At 49.8% G+C, this 18,627-nt stretch overlaps 3 protein-coding genes across 10 annotated transcripts in view; 2 read left to right on the top strand and 1 right to left on the bottom strand.

The window, feature by feature from the left end:
* Nucleotides 1-8,923, top strand: part of CELF5 (CUGBP Elav-like family member 5) — a 37,045-nt gene extending 28,122 nt beyond the window's left edge. For 3 of the 4 annotated variants that reach the window (XM_059869818.1, XM_059869819.1, XM_059869816.1), the window contains 7 exons: nucleotides 3,148-3,292; nucleotides 3,884-4,030; nucleotides 4,242-4,304; nucleotides 4,392-4,475; nucleotides 5,479-5,622; nucleotides 5,722-5,886; nucleotides 6,753-8,923. In XM_059869818.1, the coding sequence (XP_059725801.1) occupies nucleotides 3,148-3,292; nucleotides 3,884-4,030; nucleotides 4,242-4,304; nucleotides 4,392-4,475; nucleotides 5,479-5,622; nucleotides 5,722-5,849 (711 nt within the window). In that variant the 3' untranslated portion in view covers nucleotides 5,850-5,886; nucleotides 6,753-8,923. The remainder of the gene's footprint in view (nucleotides 1-3,147; nucleotides 3,293-3,883; nucleotides 4,031-4,241; nucleotides 4,305-4,391; nucleotides 4,476-5,478; nucleotides 5,623-5,721; nucleotides 5,887-6,752) is intronic. The other variant, XM_059869817.1, reaches the window with a different exon arrangement.
* Nucleotides 8,924-9,094: 171 nt separating this feature from the next.
* On the bottom strand, nucleotides 9,095-15,360 carry HSD11B1L (hydroxysteroid 11-beta dehydrogenase 1 like). Of its 5 annotated transcripts, none has more exons than XM_059869820.1 (8): nucleotides 14,598-15,360; nucleotides 14,078-14,188; nucleotides 13,845-13,975; nucleotides 12,569-12,680; nucleotides 12,106-12,197; nucleotides 10,439-10,532; nucleotides 9,961-10,126; nucleotides 9,095-9,734 (listed from the first exon to the last, which is right to left on the bottom strand). In XM_059869820.1, exons 4-8 carry the CDS (start codon nucleotides 12,675-12,677, stop codon nucleotides 9,548-9,550), a joined length of 648 nt encoding a protein of 215 aa, XP_059725803.1. In that variant the 5' UTR covers nucleotides 12,678-12,680; nucleotides 13,845-13,975; nucleotides 14,078-14,188; nucleotides 14,598-15,360; the 3' UTR covers nucleotides 9,095-9,547. The 5 variants fall into 5 exon arrangements, with proteins under 5 accessions (XP_059725803.1, XP_059725804.1, XP_059725807.1 ...); XM_059869821.1 differs by having other exon boundaries at nucleotides 14,747-15,360; XM_059869824.1 differs by lacking the exon at nucleotides 14,078-14,188 and having other exon boundaries at nucleotides 14,747-14,903.
* Nucleotides 15,361-15,491: 131 nt separating this feature from the next.
* On the top strand, nucleotides 15,492-18,317 carry MICOS13 (mitochondrial contact site and cristae organizing system subunit 13). The gene is made up of 4 exons (XM_059869954.1): nucleotides 15,492-15,576; nucleotides 16,722-16,878; nucleotides 17,611-17,662; nucleotides 18,125-18,317. Exons 1-4 carry the CDS (start codon nucleotides 15,548-15,550, stop codon nucleotides 18,220-18,222), a joined length of 336 nt encoding a protein of 111 aa, XP_059725937.1. The 5' UTR covers nucleotides 15,492-15,547; the 3' UTR covers nucleotides 18,223-18,317.
* The last annotated feature ends 310 nt before the right edge of the window (nucleotides 18,318-18,627 follow it).

Genomic DNA, 18,627 nt, shown 5'->3' with positions numbered 1-18,627 from the left:
TCTAAGCTGTGCCTCCTTGCTTGTCTGCATCTTCTTTCTCCTCAGTTGTGGCTGTAACTGTGTTTCTCTCTGATTCTTCACTGGCCTTCCCTCTGTGACTTTGTTTTGGCTTTCCCCTTGACTCAAGGCTCAGCCTGTCTCCCACTTTTTGGGGATTTTTTTCCTTTTACTTTCCACTGGGTTTAGTTCTCCTATTTTTTTTTTTTTTTTTTTTCCTGAGGCACTGACCTCACACCTGACTCTTTCTTCTCTTGTGCCATCCCCATCTTTGGTCTCCCTTCTGGAGGAGAGATCCCAGCCAGACCTCACACACACAGTGCCACCACCAGAGGGAGAGGGAATCAGCCCTCTGGAATGCCACCCAACATCTCTGAAAGTGGGGGCAAAAGAGAGGGATTTCCATGCTCAATCTCCTTTGGGTTCCTCAGAATGCTCTGTCATGGGCAGCCCTTGGATCTCTGGTAAGCCAGGGCTCAGGGGAAGCCCAAAATCCCTCCTGCCTTCCTCATTCTGGGCTTGGAGGAGTAAATGTTGCACCCAGGGTCCCTCCAGGGCTGGAAGATGCAGCTGAGCATTCTGGGTTCTGACCATTCTGGGTTCTGACCATTCTGGGTTCTGAGCATTCTGGGTTCTGAGCATTCTGACCATTCTGGATGTGGCTGAACCAGACTGACAGGAGCAAGAGCTGCTGGGGTGAACTGCTGCATCAGAGGCATCACAGTTCTTGTAGCCATAATTTCATAGCCAGCAGCTTCCTCTCCCTGTCCTCATGGGGTTTGCTGAGTTACCAAGCCAAAGTGGTCCCCAGGGGTTTAGGAAGAAGTTTGGAGCCTGGGTTGTTTTTGTTTTGTTTTCAGTTGTCTGTTTGAAGTTTATATTAATAACCTTCTTCTTCAAAATCTATCTCAAACATGAAATAATCATACACTAAGTTCAGTCTAAAGTTATTCAGATCTATGCAAATATGCAAAATAAGGTGCTTAAAATGTCAAACAGTGCATGTTAGCTGTAACTGTATGGAAAGTCTCATCTGGGAAAGACAACTGGCCAAGCATCTGAAAGCAGTTTATTTCAGTGCTTAAATCAGGTTTTGATCCCAGGTGCTTCTGCAAATGAGTTCATTTTATTCAACAAGTAGTTCAGGTGGATTCAGGGAAAAGTTTGGGAGCTGAAAAAAGAATTATCAATAAAAAATTGGCCTGAAGTCTTAAAAAAGAAACTAGAGCAATTTACTAAGTGCTTATAATGCTTGAGTATTTCTTTTATATCATAAATCAATTAGTTCCAAACACAAAACATAATTTGTTCACACCTCCCCTCCTTTTATTTCTGTCTTATGGTTCATTATGGTAATTTTATGTAAGTGATGAGAGCAGTTCCAGAGTGCCAGTTTGGTGCTGCTGTAGCCTTGGTCCAGCCAGAGCCCAGCACAGAAATGAGAAAAGAGAAGATCAATATTCACCTAGTGAGTAGGAAATGTGTTGGTTCCTGCACCCTGCAGTGGGGACAGGAGCAGGAGCTGCTGGGGCTCTGCCCCAGGGAGGCCACGTGTCACTGCAGCCCTGGCTCAGGGGGCTCCCAGTGACAGGAGGGAGTCCAGGGGAGCCAGGGATGGTGTGGGGGTGAACAGAGAGGTGCTACCAGGGCTTGTCCTTTCTGGAGTGGCACAGGAGTGACCCCTGTGCTGTCCCCCTGGCCCAGAGCCCCATGTTGGGATGGGCCTGGGAGCACTCACCCATCCCCAAAAAAGGGAAAGCCAATTTCACCCCATGGCTGACAGAGGCAGCTCTGCCATGAAATTCCTCTTCCTTTTGTGCCAAAGCCATGGTCAGCTTCTGTGTGAGGAAATTGAAAATTCCTCTTCCTTTTGTGCCAAAGCCATGGTCAGCTTCTGTGTGAGGAAATTGGGAGGTTTAGGCAGCCACAAAGCTCTCACAGTTAGCAGATCCTCCCCCTGAGCCCAGCTGCCTTTCTGACTCCAGCCCTTGGTGAGGGCTGGGTTCCTGGGGAGTTCTGTGCTTGTGTTGCAAAGCAGACAGTGGGGTGTGGCCATGTCAGGAAGATTTTTGGTGTTTCCTTGGGTTCTGCCCCTTGGGTCAGCCCTCAGCTCCTGAGGAACTCAGGTTTCCTGAGAGCCATGCCTGTTCCTCCCCTGCTCTTCTTGCTCGGTGTGAAGACAGAGCTGATAAAGGGCTGGGTAATTTTGCATCCAGAGCTGAGTCTTTTTTGCCACTGCACTCTGAGGGCATCTTATGCTCCCACTAGTGGTCAAATAGGACCAGAAGGATTTTTTTTCTTCTCTTCACCCTCCTCTCAACCCTCCCACCCTTCCTTGTGTGCCGTGCATCTCTGCCTTGGCAGGTGTGTCATGGCACCACGAGGAGCTGATGTCCCCCAGCCCCAGGGTGCAGACCAGTGCCAGGGGACAGCCTGAGCTCAGGGGTTCATGGGCCAGAGCTCGGAGGGCAAAGCAGGGCACGAGAACTGGGCCTGGCACAGAGCTCTGCCCGTGCCAGAGCAGGATCTGCTCCTGGAGGCTGGGCAGCAGCAGAGGGGTCTGGGCCCTGTTCCTCGAGGCAGAGCTGTGTTATTAAATCTGCCACTGCCCTGGCAGAGGTGGCCAGGGAGAGGGGCCTGTGCCTGACAGTGCAAGTGGGGAGATGGTGCAGCTGGGTGCCAGGGGCACAGCCCTGAGCCGCTCCCTCCCCTCTGCAGGAGCCCTCGGAGCCCCAGGGCCTGTCCTGATGCCCTTGCCCAGCTGAGTGAGCCACAGCCCCTCGGGGCTGCTGGCCCACGGAGAGGGTGAGGCCTGGGGGTGCCCAGCTGTGACCCTGGCTTTGGTCTGGGCTGCCTCCTGAGCTGTGTCCCCTGCCTGCAGGACAGGGTGGCTCTCAGGGGTGGCCACAGTCCCATGCTGGCAGGGACAGCAGCTGTGTGAGTACAGGGCTGCAGGGACCTCGTGGGCCCTGGCAGTGGGGGAGCACAGCCACCCCTGCCCACCCCAGCAGCTCTGGCAGTGTCAGGGGAAGCTCCAGGGCAGGTGGCAGGACCTGGGGGAGGCACCAGCCGGGCTGCTGTGCACAGCCTCCCCCAGCTCTGCAGGGCCCTGGCAGAGGGAGGCCCTGACTGCACGGTCCTGCTTTGCAGCTGATGCAGCAGCAGACCACGGTTCTCTCCACCTCCCACGGCAGCTACCTGAGCCCGGGCGTCGCCTTCTCCCCGTGCCACATCCAGCAGATCGGGGCCGTCAGTCTCAACGGGCTGCCAGCCACTCCCATTGCACCAGCGTCAGGTGAGGCCTCCCCCAGCAGGGAACCCCTGGCCCAGCACCCACAGGGCCCCCCAGGTCAGACAGTTCTGCACCTCCAGGGCAGCCGCTACATGAGCTCGCTGCTTGCCAGCCCTGCAGCCTCTGAGCACAGCAGTCTCTGCTCTCACAAATCCCTGCCACCCCCCTGACACCCTCCCATGTTCAGCACATCCTCCTGCCCTGTGGCTGTGCATTCCTGCTGCAGTTTTAGTAAAGGCCTGGGTTCCCAGCATTGCATTTGGCTCAGATCAGCAGTGCTGCTGTTCATGATCCTCACCCCACAGCAGTAATGGCTGTCAGAGCAGGCATGTGTCCTGCCAGGTGCTGTGCAAACCCAGATCAAAGATGTTCTCCCCCAAAGCTCTGACAGCACTCAGGACTGGCACTTCTTCTCACACTCTTCCCACTAGTGCTGCCTCTTCATTTTGTGAAGGCTCCAGTCTGTCATCTCCATGTGCCAAATAGAAGTTAATGGCTTCATACACAGCAGTCTTGCCAGGCAGGTGGAAGGGGGGAGCAGGGGCTTTGAGGGACCTTGACTTTCATGGGCTGTCCTCTCTTCTTGTTCTCCAGGGCTACATTCACCACCTCTCCTGGGAACAGCAGCCATGCCAGGACTGGTGGCACCCATTTCCAATGGATTCACTGGAGTGGTACCATTCCCAAATGGGCATCCAACCTTGGAAACAGTTTACACCAATGGCCTTGTGCCATATTCAGGTATTGAGAGCAGTAGAAAAACCTCCACCATGCAGAGACCTTTGGATCTGCAATTAGCTCCTCTGGTCTGGATTCCCCACACTTTTGTCGTTCCCTCCCAGCCAGGAACTGAGACTCACTTGGGGGCGAGGGTGGGAAACAACACAACACAACACACACACACAAACACAGAATGCACGAGTGATTCCCTTTGCTGTGTTTTTCTCTGCAGCCCAGAGCCCTTCAGTAGCAGAGACTTTGCACCCAGCCTTCACAGGAGTTCAGCAGTATGCAGGTACCAGCTTCCCTTGTCTCCCTCAGGCCCTTGTGTGGCTGGCCAGACCCTCAGGTAAATGGTTTGTTCTGTCTCCTTGGGCTACAGCTGTGTATCCAAGCACCACCATCACCCCCATTGCACAGAGCATCCCCCAGCAGCCTCCCATCCTGCAGCAGCAGCAGCGAGAAGGTGAGGACCACACCGGGACTGGGGGTGTCCAGGGGGGGTGGGATTTGTGGAGCTCATCTTCTGCACAACAGAGCCAATGCAGAGGAGACAGCACTCATTTTTGTCCACTGATCTTTAATGCTGGAGCTGGGGTATGGAAACAACCACATGTCTGCAGTGAGTGGGAAGGATCTCAGGATGTTTCCTGACCTCACATCTGGCCAGATGCTGCCAGATGCAGAGGGGCAGTAGGCCCTGGAACACCTTTCACACCAAAGGGGATGAGAGTCAGCACCTTCCCAGGGGCAAAGAGCACTCATCCCCCTCTTTGCTGGTGCCAGAACCACAGTGGAACCAGTCAAAGCAGCCTCTCCAATGTGCTCTCCTCTCATTTCAGCCCTCATAGCCTACTGAATTTATTTTCAACTTACTTCAAAACTGGCTTGAATAGAATTTGGGGGCAAAGGCATTCTCTCTCTGCACTTGATTGGTAGAGCAGCTTCTTGTGCTCCCAGGGAGCAAGTGAAGGAGTGGCCAGGACCAGGTCAGCCCATAAACTGGATGTGTGGCAATCCAGGAGGTTTCCAGTTAAGGCTGTGGCTCCTGGACTGAAGGCAGTGCTGCAGGGAGTGCTACAGCAGCAGCTGTCACACAGCAGTGTCTGCCACTCTCCTGGGACTGGGACAGCTGTGAGCTCTCACCTCAGCTGATTTCCTTCCAGCAGAACAGCACCCAGACACTCACACAGCTGGTTGTGTCCAGCACCCTGTGTAGGAACTGGGCACGCTTTGACAGAGAATCTGCTCTCCAGAAACTCTAGTTTTGTAGAGTCTCCCAGCTGCTCTTTGAGAGCCCTCAGATCCCTTGATGGACAGTGACAGGGACAAGCAAGGGGAGGTCAGAGCAGAAGGAGGCAGTGCTAGGGCTCTCCTCCAGTGCTGTGCTGTGAGTTGAGCCCGTTTCTCTTCCCCTGCCCTTTGGGGGCTTTCTGTTTTGTCCTTCTCCATCACCCCCATACCTGCAGGTCCTGAAGGCTGCAATCTCTTCATCTACCATCTCCCCCAGGAGTTTGGAGACAACGAGCTGATGCAGATGTTCCTGCCCTTTGGCAATATCATCTCCTCAAAGGTGTTCATGGATCGTGCCACCAACCAGAGCAAGTGTTTTGGTAAGTGCAGGCAAGGGAAGCGTGATCAATAACAGTGACACTCACACTGGGCATGGCACCAACAGTGCCATTGTCACCCATCCTGTGTCCTTCCTTCAGGTTTTGTGAGCTTTGACAACCCATCCAGTGCCCAGACTGCTATCCAGGCCATGAATGGCTTCCAGATTGGCATGAAACGCTTGAAGGTCCAGTTAAAACGGCCCAAGGATGCCAGCCACCCCTACTGACAGCAGTGAGCAAGCAGGAGTCACTTCTGCAGCACAGGTAAACTGTCCCACAGCTCTGGCCAGGCTCCAGCTGGTCCCTTGGGAGCCAGGAGTGGTGGCAGGGACAGCTGGTGGGGCACAGGCTTCACCTCAGCTGGGTGGCCAGAGCAGGCCTGGAGATGATGGCCAGGTTCAACAATCATCAGTCAGGCAAACTTGTGGCTGTGGGGCAAGCCCAAAGCCAAGCCAGAGAGTCAAGATCAGGGTCAGGTCTGGGGAAGGTGAACAGGGTCAGACAGAGTCCAGTGATTGCCAGGCAGGTCTGTCATGACAATAATAAACATTGAGGTGGGAAAGGGTTGGAGCCCAGGTGATGAAATCCATGGACAGCACAGGTCCATGGGCAGGTGGGGACTGGCACTTCCACACTGTGTATCAGACAAAGGCTGATGGCACAGGGCTGTGAGGAGACTCCTGGAGCTGTGGGCAGTGTGGACAGACAGTGCAGGTGGGGCTGGTCAAGTTCATCAAGGCCTGTGAGTGCCCTGACAGGCAGATGGTTCCAGTGGCCTGTTTGTGGTCTAAGCAAGGTTTTACTCTCCTGTGCAACTGCTCCCAAAAAGCTTTTGACTGCATAAAAAGGTATTACACCCCAGTAGTTAGTGTGCAAACAATGCTTTCTGGGGTAAGAAGAGACAATCCCATGATTCACAGGGGTCACAGAAAAGCAGAGAAAAGGTGAGACCCTTGAAGGGCTGCTGTCCAAGAGCCAGCTCCTGCCAGCCTACAGATGGGGAGCAGGGCAGGGCTGATCTGATCTGGGTCAGTCCTCCATGTTTAAGCAGCAGCAGCAGCTCAAAGCCTGAGGTTTGTATAGTTGTCCTCCTAACCTCCCAATTCCCTCCCTCCTCCGTTTCTGTTCAGGTGAAGGGAAAGTCCAGAGGAAGAATTTCTGCTTCAGGTTGATTTTCAGAGAGGCCAGTAAATTTATCGACTCTTTTGACACCACCCCTTTCCTTCCTCGGCTTCCCACCTTTCCCACCCCATCTTCCTCCTCCCCTCCTCTCCAAGACATGCAATTAAAGAGAAGGCTCAATATCTGCCCAGGAGGAAGATTCTTGCCACGACTGGACTCGCATATTTGCTGCTAACGTGGTGCAAAGCAAAGGGACCAGCAAACCAGCAGCCCCTGGGACACGGAGCTCTTCCTCTCGGGGTGTGGCTGGAGAACATGGACCAAGCAAACCCATGGTGTGTCTCTAGGTTACTGCAGTGATGTGTGGAAATTTACTTCCGTCCCTCCCTCCCTCCTGCTCTGTTTCTGGCCCTTTCATAGATAACTATAAATATATACAGTCTCTATTTTTTTTTTAAACTAGCTCACAGGACCAAACTTTTCCATTCAGAGAGTGACTGCTTGCAAGAGGTATTGGAAATTAGGGGTTTGCCTTTGCAACAGTGTCTTCTCAGCATGCACTGCAGATAGGCCTGAACATTTTGAAGAAAGGGAGCTGGAGGTGGGTTGGGGAGAGAGAGAGAGAGAGAGAGAGAGAGAGAGAGAGAGAGCACATCTCTCTGCTCAGCACAAGCAAGAAGGAGAAATACATTCCTCCAGCATTAGGGCACAGTCAGCTGCTCAGCCTGAGTCACTCATCCACCTTAGCACCAGCCTGGTTAAGGATCTGGAGGGCTCTGTCTTACCTTTCCAAGGGCTCCTGCAGACAAAGCTCCTGGGACGTGGTGCCAGCCCCTACCCCGAGCACTCTGTGATTAGGCTGAAAGCACAGACAAGCAGTCCCCTCACTGAGGAGCTGCACTGCCTCCCCACACATGGCACAGATCCGTGTTTCACAGCTCTCCATGGCAACTGCATTTTCTGATGAAGGCAGGAGAAGATGAGAGAGTGTGAGCAGATGCAATCTCCAGCACAGCTAGAGGAGGCTCCCAGGGGCTGCACACTGCCTCCCTGTGTCGGATACCAGCACTGGGGAGTGGGCAGTTCTCCTTCCAGATGACACAGGACGTTTTCTCCCTCTGAATTCAGCAGGAGGACTCTCCTCATGCACCCGCTGCAAAGCTTTCCCCAGCAGATGCAAGGAAAATAGGATGAAAGAGGGTTCCATTCTGGGATTTTGCCCCCAGCACCCCCTCCAAGAGACAGATTTTACATTATGCAGCATATACATATATATATATACACATATATATATGTAGGGACAGCTCTATACACTATATACACAAACTCTAAAGCACAGAATGTAGTTCAGAACTGGATTTTAAAAAGATCCCCTGGGAGTGGGGGTGTGTGTGTCACCCTGACAAGGCACATCCCTTGAACAGTTTGGAACAGTCTCTTCAAGTTTCTACAAAAGCAAGGAAAGGAAAGCAAGGCAGAACGGACCAACAAACCCCAGAGTGATTAGGAATGAACGATTTCAATATTCAGAGTTTGATAAGGTACCACAAACATTGGTGTGTGTGTGAGGGTGTGTGAGCACATTGAAATAGGGACAAGAGAGTTGGTGGGGCAAAGTTGGTGCAATTGATACTGAAGTGAGCTATGGGGATTTTGGAGAATCTCGGCCAACTCTCATTCTCCTCCAGTTTGCCCTTTGTTCAGGTGTTTGTGGCACAGTCCTTTAAGTACCCTCAGATCTCCTCAACCACCCTTCTGTGTCTGACGCTGAGAGTTGATGAGAGGTGAATGAAGCTGTGAGAGTCTGTGTGTTTCTATAGTCCATGTTTACTTATTGTAAATACCATTTTTATACTTAACATCTATTATGTATGTGATTTGTATAATGTACTTTATTTCTGCTACAAGTAATTTCATGAAGTTTAAACTTAGTCTAATTTTGAACAAAACAAAAAAAAAAAAGAAAAAATATGAACAAATGCAAAATGGGAAAAAAAGGACTTTGGGAATCCTAGGTCAGGCTGGTTTAAAACAAGCATTTACAGTTTCTTCCATCACAGTTACTGATGTGACTGTACAATGTTACAGGTGCGATACAAGCTTTGTCAATGTCAAATTCCTCACTCTGGTCAAAAAAAAATCCTAAATTTATTTAATAAAAGTTTTACTTGCTAAGTAACTGGGGCTCTACTTCCTGTTGTTAGTTGTACCTGCTTTTAGGTAGTGCTTACGCCTGAAGACGTTGCCAAAGCCCTGGGCTAATTTAACAGGGCACATGGGGTCAGCAAACAGGCCTTGGCCCACAGAATCCAGGGGACCAGTGTTTCATCACAGAGGAAGCATCAACACATAACACCAACACACTAAAGACTTGTTTAATTAAAATAGAGAAAAAAATTCTACTTAGAGGAAGCAAGAGGGTTCATGGAATCCAAAATGAAGTAGTGGAGGAGGATGCCCCAGGAATGTACAGCCATTCCAGGACATCCTGTGCAGACAGACGGGGGTTAAAGCTGGGCTGAGCAAAGGCTGGGTGCAGTCAGAGCACACAGGTGAGGCTGAAGGAGGAGGGGAGATGGGAGGGGGGCTAAGGCAGAGTGAAAGAGGGAAAGATCTCTGACTGATGGCTAGCAGCAGCAGAACCATGGCTGAAGCATGATGACAGAGCATGAGTCACGTTAGGAAAAGGGGACTTTGCCACGCCTGCTGCCCTGGCCCTGCTTGACAGCAGTGGTGGAGTGGAATGCTTAGTGGGATGGCAGGAATGGGATTAGAAGGGCTGTAGGGTGAGACTGGGCATCCCTCAGGCGCTGCTGTAGTTATAGAAAGTCCGCAGCACCCGGTTCCCGCTGTGGGGGAACAGAGCCCAGAGGCAGCAGAGCTGCCGCAGCCACGGCGGGTGGAAAATCTCGTGCGCCCGAGCGGCTCCGCCCCGGACGATGGCGAGCGCGGCCTCGGCAGCGGGGGAGGCGCTGAGGAACACTTTGCCCCTGCAAGGCAACGGGCACCGGCTCACTCAAAGCAGGCAGCCCCTGCTGGGGTTCCAGCTGGGCACGCTGACCCCGCGGGGCTCTGCCTGCTCCTGTTCCTTAATGAACACCCCCTGGGGTGTGCCCAGGCAGGTGCACTCCCCCCAGGCAGAAGCACACGCCCTCTTAGAGCTGCTGTGCATTTTTTTGCATGTTTTCAAGAAGAGATGTGCTCCTGCACACAAACCTGGTGTACTCCAGTGCTGAGTCAGTGTCAATCAGGCCCAGGATGCACAGTGTGACTGACACATCTCTCTTCTGCATGATGAGCTCGTGGCGCAGGGAGCTGAAGAATCCATCCAGTGCAAACTTGGTGGCAGAGTAAGAAGTGGTGAAGGGAGTGGGCATTTTCCCTGGACAGGGAAAGAGAGAAGGGAAAACCCCTGGAAAATGGGTGTAAGGAGGATCCATGGAGAGAAGATGCAGGCACTGTCATACTGTATCAACTCATGTTCTGTTCAGGTGAGTCTCCCTTTATGTAAGTATATTAGAATACATTTTACTATATTATTACATATTTATTATAATATTATTATATACTATGAAAAGCACAGTTTGAAACTGTGTTTAGGAGTTGAACAACAGAAATATGAACAGTACATATGAACAGTTCTGGGAATCATTGTTTCCACAAGTCCAGCACTTACTCCAGGTAAATCACCAACCTGTGAGGGAAGAAACAACCACCAGAGCACCTCTGTTCTTCTCCAGCGTGGGAAGAGCCGCTGTTGCAAGAGCCACATAACTCAAAAAATTCACCTGGAATGATAAATGTAGACGTGGAAGAAGCAAGAGGGCTTGGCAGCATGAGCCAAGAAAGTCAGTAGAGTGGTCAGAAATGGAAAGGAGCATTTGGAATTGCCTTGTCAAACATCAAGTGAAAAAAATCATCTCTAAAGATGGGGGCAAACATTGCATCCATGAGTCTTTCAGATTCCAGAAAAAGCAGTGAAGGAGATCCAGAGCAAAGGTTATTCCTTTGCTTTAACATACAGATTTCCTGACAAGATACAATTGTTTATCCCTGCTTTTTCTTTAAGCTTTTCTTTACTCTGCAATCCCTACCAAAGACACCAGTGTCAGTCTGTTCCCTTTCTAAATTTCTCTTGACTGAGCTCAGACTACAATGAGGCACAAAATTCAGCATCTCTTCGAGCTTGACTGCTCTCTTAAATTATATTAATGTCTTACCTATGTTCCTAAGTTCCCACTCTCCAGCAAAAAGCCTTCTTCCAAAATGAAATAGAAACTAGTATGACCCACCTGAATGAAGAAGACTGAATCAAGAAAACAGCTCTCCGTTTCCATGGCCCCAAAACCTGGCACCAGGGTGATTCTACAGGAAAATTCTAAATCTGTGAACAGAGACTCAAATGGCAGACACCATTTCAAACAACTTTGTGTTCTGCAATTGTGCACATGCCATAGACCAGTAGGAAGTGCTGGCTGCTCACTTAGAGACTTCCTGAACGAAACACAACTGCCTGGAACTGCCCATCAATCCTAAACCCCTGGGCTAAAGGGAGGTAAGGACAGAAGGAAGAAATCTGAAGTTCTTCCCAAACATTCCTCCTCACAAATCAACGTCTGAGCAAAACACCTCTCTAGCACCAAAGCCTCCAAACTGCTTGACTTCAAAGAGGAATGAAGTAAAAGGATGGTTCTCAACCACTGCCACAGACTTGGATTTGCCTTGGAGCTTCCCAAGCTGTCCCAGTGTCGGAACCCAGGAAATTCCTCTGGCTGCCCTGGAGGCTCAGAGACCTTGGCACAGAGCCCAAGACCCCCTTGCCTTTGATTTAGCCCTTGGAAAAAACAATTACCAACCTTTATATGAAGAATTGCAAGTCAAGAAAGTTTAAGTAGAATAATAGTTTGTCATAGGGTGAAAAATAGATTTTTGGGGTTTTTAGAATGGGGGTTCGGGGTCCCAAAATGGAGGAATTTGGGCATGCCTTGTCCTTTTTCCTTCTTCTTCCTAGCCTCCATCTTCTGGGTGATGTTGGCATCTTTAGGTTGGTTTAGAGTAGAAGCTCACTGTCTAACATAGGTGATGGGTATTGGGAAGTTATTGTAAATAGTGTACAGGTAGTTTTCAGCATAAAAAGATAACACCACCCCAAGGACAGGCAGTGAACCTGACCTGCCAGACAGATAAGAAAAAACAAACAACCTTGAGAACAAAACCAGAAGAGTTGTGACTCCTTCTTTGACTGCCGGGCGGGGAAAAGAGACTTTCTAACACATCTCAGGGTCACTGTGAGCAGCACAAGTGCCGAGGTCCCAGGAGGAGCCAGGCTCAGGTGGTTGCAGGGGAGCTGGGCAGCCTCACCTGCAGGAGCCAGCGCGTGTATTGCACATCCCCAGCCCACTCCTGGAAGCGGTTGGTGCCGATGTGGTTCAACACGAGGTAATCCAGGCCCCCTTGGAGAGCAGAAAAGGCAGTGACACAAGGAGCCCGTCCCTGACCATCAGCCAGGGAGCTCAGAAACGCCAGGAGGGCTCGACCACTCCCTCGGGAGGCTGCAAGTGCTTTACCATGAAGACAGATTAAATATGCACATCTGGGAGTGGCTTTGACAGCTCCTCAGGGGTAGAACTGAAAGGAAAACTTTGACTTGGACAATAACTCCCTGAAATGATGTTTCAGCATGATTCAGGATCAGAACTTAGCTCTGGTGGTACATCTATGTCATTAACACCTTTCTCAGTTCAGGGAACTGAAGCAGGAAGCTCCTACCAGGATGAGAACTGTGCACACACCTGAAAGCCAAAGAGATGCTCAGGATGCTTACCCAGCTTTTGGACAGCAAACTGAACCACCCTTTCAGGCTCTGAAGGGGAAGACATATCTGCAGGGATGTAAAATGTTTTCCTTGCTCCAAGTGTCAGGCATTTCTCCATCACCTTGAAAAAGAACACACCCCAAAAATTAAACTATTTAGAAAAATAATAGGGCAAAAGGGCACAATAAAGCACATACTACAGTCAGTGAGAGTCAGTTCTGGACAGAGACACACTTTAATTTAAAATTTACTGCTGTTTTGGACATGGAGAGCTCATTCTGCATCCAGACTTTGAATGTGCATCCTGCACAGAGTTACCTCTATTTAACTGTCTGCTTAAACGATCTGCTTTGGGACAGGATCAAGATTCACTGGAAAAAAACCCCAATCTTCTTCAGGGGAAATCTTCTGGAACAAGGGTTATGCTTTACATTAAATTCTTCTCTTTTTTCCAAAATAACTGGAAAATAATTCTTCTTTCATAACTCCTTTGCTGTGTGGAGTGTGTGAATGTGCCTGACAATGATATGCAGTTTTAGCTATTTGCTGAAATAATGCCTTCCAGTCATCAGGAACTATTATTATGCTCACTGTCCCCAGCTCACCTTTGGCACCATTTCACAGCGAAGAACTTGGCTTGGAAGTCACACATCCCTACAATTAAAGAGTTACCCTTTCTAAATATTGTCCCATTTCATAAAGATGAAGAAGTCTCATCTGTTGGAGTTGGTGAAAAGGCATTTAACCTACAAAAAGTCTTGAGTTTTTAACAAAACAACTAGAAATAGAACAATTTGGACTCTGAAAAGCTGCACAATATTGCACAGGAATTGTAGTACATGGAGTATCTCCAACTGAAGAGGACCCATAAGGATCATCAAATCCAAATCCCTGCTCCTCACAGGACTCCCTCAAACCAAAGCACATCATTAAGGATGTGGCCCAGATGTTCCTTGAGCTCTGACAAGCTTGCTGCCATGACCACTGCTCCCTGGGGAACTTACTCCAGGGACTGATCACCCTCACAGGGGAGAACATTTTCCTAATGTCCAGCCTGAACTTTCCCTGATGCAGCTTCACACCATCCCCTCATATCAATAAATGTTCAAGCAGTTAAAAGCTCAGGCACTGTATTTGTATTTTCTTGTACAGGCCAAATACTCTTCTGGATTTATGCTTGACAGTTCTGAAAGAAAATCTATCATGCTGACAACTCATTTTTTTGTTGGTTTGGTAAAAGCCTGAATCTCTCATGTCTTCCCCCATACAAGGATGAGGTTCTTACCTTCTGCAGCACAGCTTCCCTTCTGGCAGTCAACACAATTTCAGCACCAAATCTGGCATAGTGATATGCTAGCTGCTCTCCAATCCCAGCACTGGCTCCAGTCACAAGAACACGGGCACCAGACAGGCTCTCTTTTTTATGGGAAAGAGAATAAAAGATACAGAAGTAAGTAAAGAAAGCAGCAGAGGAGCTGCCCTTAACTACTGGCAGAGCTTTAAAGAAGAAAGATGCACCTGAGTGCTCAAAATTCCTGGTGCTTCTCCACGACTAGAAGAGGCAGGACTGGTGATGCAATGACATCATGATGCCAGCTAGCTGTGTCTTGTTTTTCACCTTCTGAGAAGCTGTACAACATAAACCAGAAACCAGGCTATGTGCCCTCTGCATATCATTTACTCTTTGCCATCAGTCTGGAGACACATCAGCCCTCTTATGCCAGGCACTGCACATCTATAGAGATGGTTCTTGAATTTGAACCAAGGAATTTACAACCGAAACATAAAAAGAGCAAGGCAGTAGCAAAGTGCCATTTTTTCCCCCACAGAGACAGCAGGATCCCTGCTCTTAGATCATTTCATCTTCCTCTTTGTTTCAAGTTTCTCTTTGTTTCTGAAAATGAAACATTGCTTTGGGGCCACCAGCGCTAGTAAGACTACGGGCAGGAATGAGACCATCAGTCAAAGTTTGGAAATTCAACCTCTTCCCTTCTGTGACTTATATTTCAGCTTGAAATCATCCCCCTGGCGAGCCTACCTGGGTTAAAGTCATCTTTCCAGAAGAAAGCTATGAGCACAGCTACAACCCCTGTAGCACAAAGCACTTTTCCAATTGGCTTCATATCCCTGCAAGCTGTGAGGAACAAAGTGAAGTCTTGAAGCTGAGCACTTCAGACAAAATAATACCGTGTTCTCCTTCCTCTGATGTCTGGAGCCAGTCTGGGAGAGGCACGTCGAGGCTTTTGTAGAACCGAGAGCCCACCCGGAGAGTCTTTCCCCTGGGAGCCACAGCCACCTTGGTCAAGAGTAAAAAAGATCTTTCACCGGCAATTCCCACAGCCCTCTGCACTCAGAGTCAGCCCCCACACACCGTGAGCCTATAGGAGAAAAAATACCGCTCGTGTCTAATCTTAGAGAACTCTTAATTCATTAAGGACTAACGACAGCTGGCAGCAGTGACCCCAGAGCAGCCGGATCTCGGGAGGAGGCGGCGGCAGAGCCCACAGGACGGAGCCGTGGCTGGATAAGAGCAGCAGGATGAGCTGCTCCGCCACCACGCTGCGACACAGCGCGACAAAACGAGCGGCGGGGACAGCGCCACAAAGCCGCAGGAGCCGCGTTCGGCCCCTTCACAGCCTCAGCCTGGCCCGACCCCTTCAGCCCTGTCCAGCTCCCTCACTCTCCTCACACCCTCAGCCCTGCCCAACCCTCTCACGCCCCTCAAGTCCTGCCCGGCTCCTACAGCTCTGCCCGGCCCCCTCATGCCCTCAGCCCTGCCCCGTCCCTCTCAAGCCCCTCACGCCCTCAAGTCCTGTCCTGCCCTGCCCTGCCCTGCCCTGCTCAGCCCTGCCCCGCCGGGCCCCCTCACGCCCCTCACGCCCTCAGCCCTGCCCGGCCCCTCCCGCCTACCGCCCCCCCCCCGCCCCTCACGCCGGCGGCGCGGGCGGGGCCGCGCGCGCACGTGACGGTCCCGGCCCCGCCGCCGCCATGGCCGCCCGCCTGCTGCCCGCTGTCAAGTGAGTCCCGCGGGCCCTGCCCTCCCTCCCGGCCCGGCCCTCCCGCACCCTCCGCACGGCGTTTCCCTCCCGTACTCCCCGCCCGCCCCTCAGGCTCGCCGCTGTCCTCGGCCCGTCCCCAGGCCCGCGGCCGGCCCTGTCCCTCGGCTCTGCTCGCCTCGCTCCGCGCCCTTGGCCTCGCCCGCCGCCGCCGCTCCCGTGTGTGCCCGCACAGCCCGGGCGGGCCCCGCCGCTGTCTGCGGGCGGACACGGACACGTAACATAAACCCGGAGCAGCGGGGCTGGAGCTGCACGAACACCCACAGCGAGGCAGTGAGCTAGGGTATCCTTGGGGGCCAGCAGTGCATTTCAGCAGAGAAATCGCTTTTATCCGAAATGCGTATGAATACACGACTTTAAAAATTGCTTCTCTCTTCTCAGCTCTCTTGTACCTGTCGTATGTCCTACTACTGCAGTACCGCTGTCTGCCAAGTTTTGGGTTGTTCCCTTGTACAATAGCTGTGGCTGTTTTCTTAAAGGGAAAACATCTCTTTGTGAGTCTGGGGAAATCAGTCACCTCAGATCTCTCATTTATAATAGAAATACCAATAAATGCCCAATATTCTCTTCCCATCTTCCCTTTTGTAGGTTGCCATCACAGCTGTAAAATGGTGACTGCACATCATGCAGGGAAACTTTAAAAGCCTTGGCAGTGCAAATGCCGTGGTGTTCACTGGGCTGTGATGAGCTTAACAAGACATTGGTGTCTGTCAGATTTATTAGATAAATATCAGATTTATCAGGAAGAATTAACATGGGTGGCTTGCCCACTGCAGAATTTTTTAGTTGCTTTTAGTAGAGGAATATTCCAGTGATTCTCAGGCTTTAAAAAGTGGCACATGCTCTTGAGGAACTTGACACTTTCTCATTTTTACATTGAAAACCATCACTGATAAAATGTGAATTAGGAGTAGTTTCAAGGGGCTGACAGGGAATAGTTGTCCTGGGAAGGCAAGGAACATAGGTAGGTATTTTTCTGCTGATTTTTACTAACAGTAAGCCATGAGGTTTCTTTACTGATAGCCTCTTTGGCAGTCACAGCCACTGAGAGAGATGCACTGAAGGTCAGAACAGGAACTGAACTGTTGTGCTTTCAATTCTTTCAGGTTTCTGGTCAAAGGAGGCCTGGCTGGAGCTGCTGTGTACGTGGCATATGACCAGGGGCTGCTGGGCAGTGGCATAGAAGGTGCTGAAGCCCTCAAAAAAGCTCAAGAAACGCTGCCTCCAGCTATCCAAGAGTGGACAGATTACCTGGGCTGGGAGGTAAGGGCTGCTCAGGTGATCCTGTAACACAAACACCTCCTCTGAATCAGGAAGAGAAAATATAGGGGTGATATTCTGGTTCCAGTGAGGCTGGCAGGAGTTTTACTGTGGAAACTGGGTTTCATATGGCAAATATTTTGAAGAGGATTGAAATGGAAGGCGAATAAAATGCTAAATTTGGGGCAGAGACATTGCTCACAGATGTTATTTCAAAGGAGAGGGGTAAGCAGCCTATGCAGGGTCAAGGGGGGACTGCAAACATGCTCTGGGAGGTATTTCACTAGGGAGTTTTCTTCTGAAGGATCCTACTTGTTTTTAAGAAAAGCAATGAAAATATTATCCTCCCAATTTTTCACATTACTGACAGTTAAAGTTGAATTTAAATTGCTTGAAGAGGCCCCTCCTCTATGAGTAGTTCTTACTTTTAAAAATCCTCAGAAAATAAGGGATCTTTGCCTAAAGTTTGAGATTTTTCATATTACAAACAATTATAAACAGAGACAGCCATGGAGATGCTTTTTCAGGAGCACCTAAATAATATGAGCTACCTTTTGCACCTACTTTATATTGCAGGAAAAAGCAAAACCCAGACTTTCAGCATCATGTCTGGTCCCTTTTGAGGCTTATGGCATCTAAGTATTTTTGAGATCTGAGGTCAAGAGGCTTTGCCAAGGTGATGTGAATTCCAAGTGAAATCCCTCAAGTGCTGATATTTTGTCTCTTTCTTTCTAGCTCCCATCCACTCCAAAAATTGACTTTTCCCTCTCTGCTTCCTGGAATAAAGGTAAAATAACTGCTCACTAACTGAGTCTGAGCTCAGTCTTTGGCTTTTCAGAAGGGATGGGCATTCCTGTTGTTATTAGAATTTTAGACATTTTTGTTTGAAGGCCAAACCTATAAATACCTAGTAATTAATACCTATACTAGGTTATAAATACCTAGTAATATATAGGTTTTATGGTGCAGCAAAAAGTCTTCATGTAATTGTGGGGAAACACAATCCACAAATAACTGTGACATGCCCAGCATCACCCATGGAGTCTGTGGCAAGGCCAGAAATAAAACAGGACTTAAACAAAGAACTGAGCTCAGTCCTGTAATTGTCTTAGCTCATGTACAGACCCTGAGGTTGGAATTTCTGTGTCACAAATGCTCAGGGCTTAAAGAGATCTGTGGTGGTGTTGGAAATTGGGAAATTTGGCTTGAATGATGATCTTGGGGTAATTCTTCTCTGCTTTGCTTGCAGGAGTGCACAGAGTCATGTCTGCCTTGTCTGCAGCTCCCAGCAGGGCCTGTGAATACACAGTGGAAGGTTGGAAATATGTGAAGGATCTTGTGAAATGAACACGTTCTCCAGGGCTCAGGATTCTCTCAGTCTCCACCTCTGGAGGGCAGCTCAGCCGTGTAAGGGCTACAATAAAAGACTTTGGTGGAACTTCCATTTGTATTTGGGTTGGTTTTAGCCTGCAGAGTGGAATAATTGCTTTGTCTTAGCACTGACCCAAGGCTCCAGGAATCACAGATAGTTGTGATGAAGTGATGGCCACGTGCTGAGAACAGCTTCTGTTCTAAAGCTTGGAAATGAAATAATTATTCTGAAGCTCAATTAATCTTGAAGGTGAATGCCATCTAATTCAAACCAAGCCAACAAGAGTTCAAAAAAAACCCTTAAAAATCCAAGGTAACAGTAAAAGATGCTGTAAAAGATGGCCTGGGAGCATTATACAACACAGGGGAGAGTAACTGAGC

Source organism: Haemorhous mexicanus, chromosome 29 (genome assembly GCF_027477595.1).
Source record: "Haemorhous mexicanus isolate bHaeMex1 chromosome 29, bHaeMex1.pri, whole genome shotgun sequence".
Classification (NCBI taxonomy): Eukaryota; Metazoa; Chordata; class Aves; order Passeriformes; family Fringillidae; genus Haemorhous; species Haemorhous mexicanus.
The sequence above is the reverse complement of the archived record's forward strand: the minus strand, read 5'-3'. Positions and strand labels throughout refer to the sequence as shown.

Coding starts and splice junctions, on each gene's coding strand:
- HSD11B1L (XM_059869820.1), bottom strand. CDS start 12,677: ATGGAGAAATGCCTGACACTTGGAGCAAGGAAAACATTTTACATCCCT. Junction 12,198..12,568: donor GTTTGCTGTCCAAAAGCTGG/GTAAGCATCCTG, acceptor CTGCTCTCCAAG/GGGGCCTGGATTACCTCGTG. Junction 9,735..9,960: donor TCAGCACTGGAGTACACCAG/GTTTGTGTGCAG, acceptor GTTGCCTTGCAG/GGGCAAAGTGTTCCTCAGCG.
- MICOS13 (XM_059869954.1), top strand. CDS start 15,548: ATGGCCGCCCGCCTGCTGCCCGCTGTCAA. Junction 16,879..17,610: donor CAGATTACCTGGGCTGGGAG/GTAAGGGCTGCT, acceptor CTTTCTTTCTAG/CTCCCATCCACTCCAAAAAT. Junction 17,663..18,124: donor CTCTGCTTCCTGGAATAAAG/GTAAAATAACTG, acceptor CTTTGCTTGCAG/GAGTGCACAGAGTCATGTCT.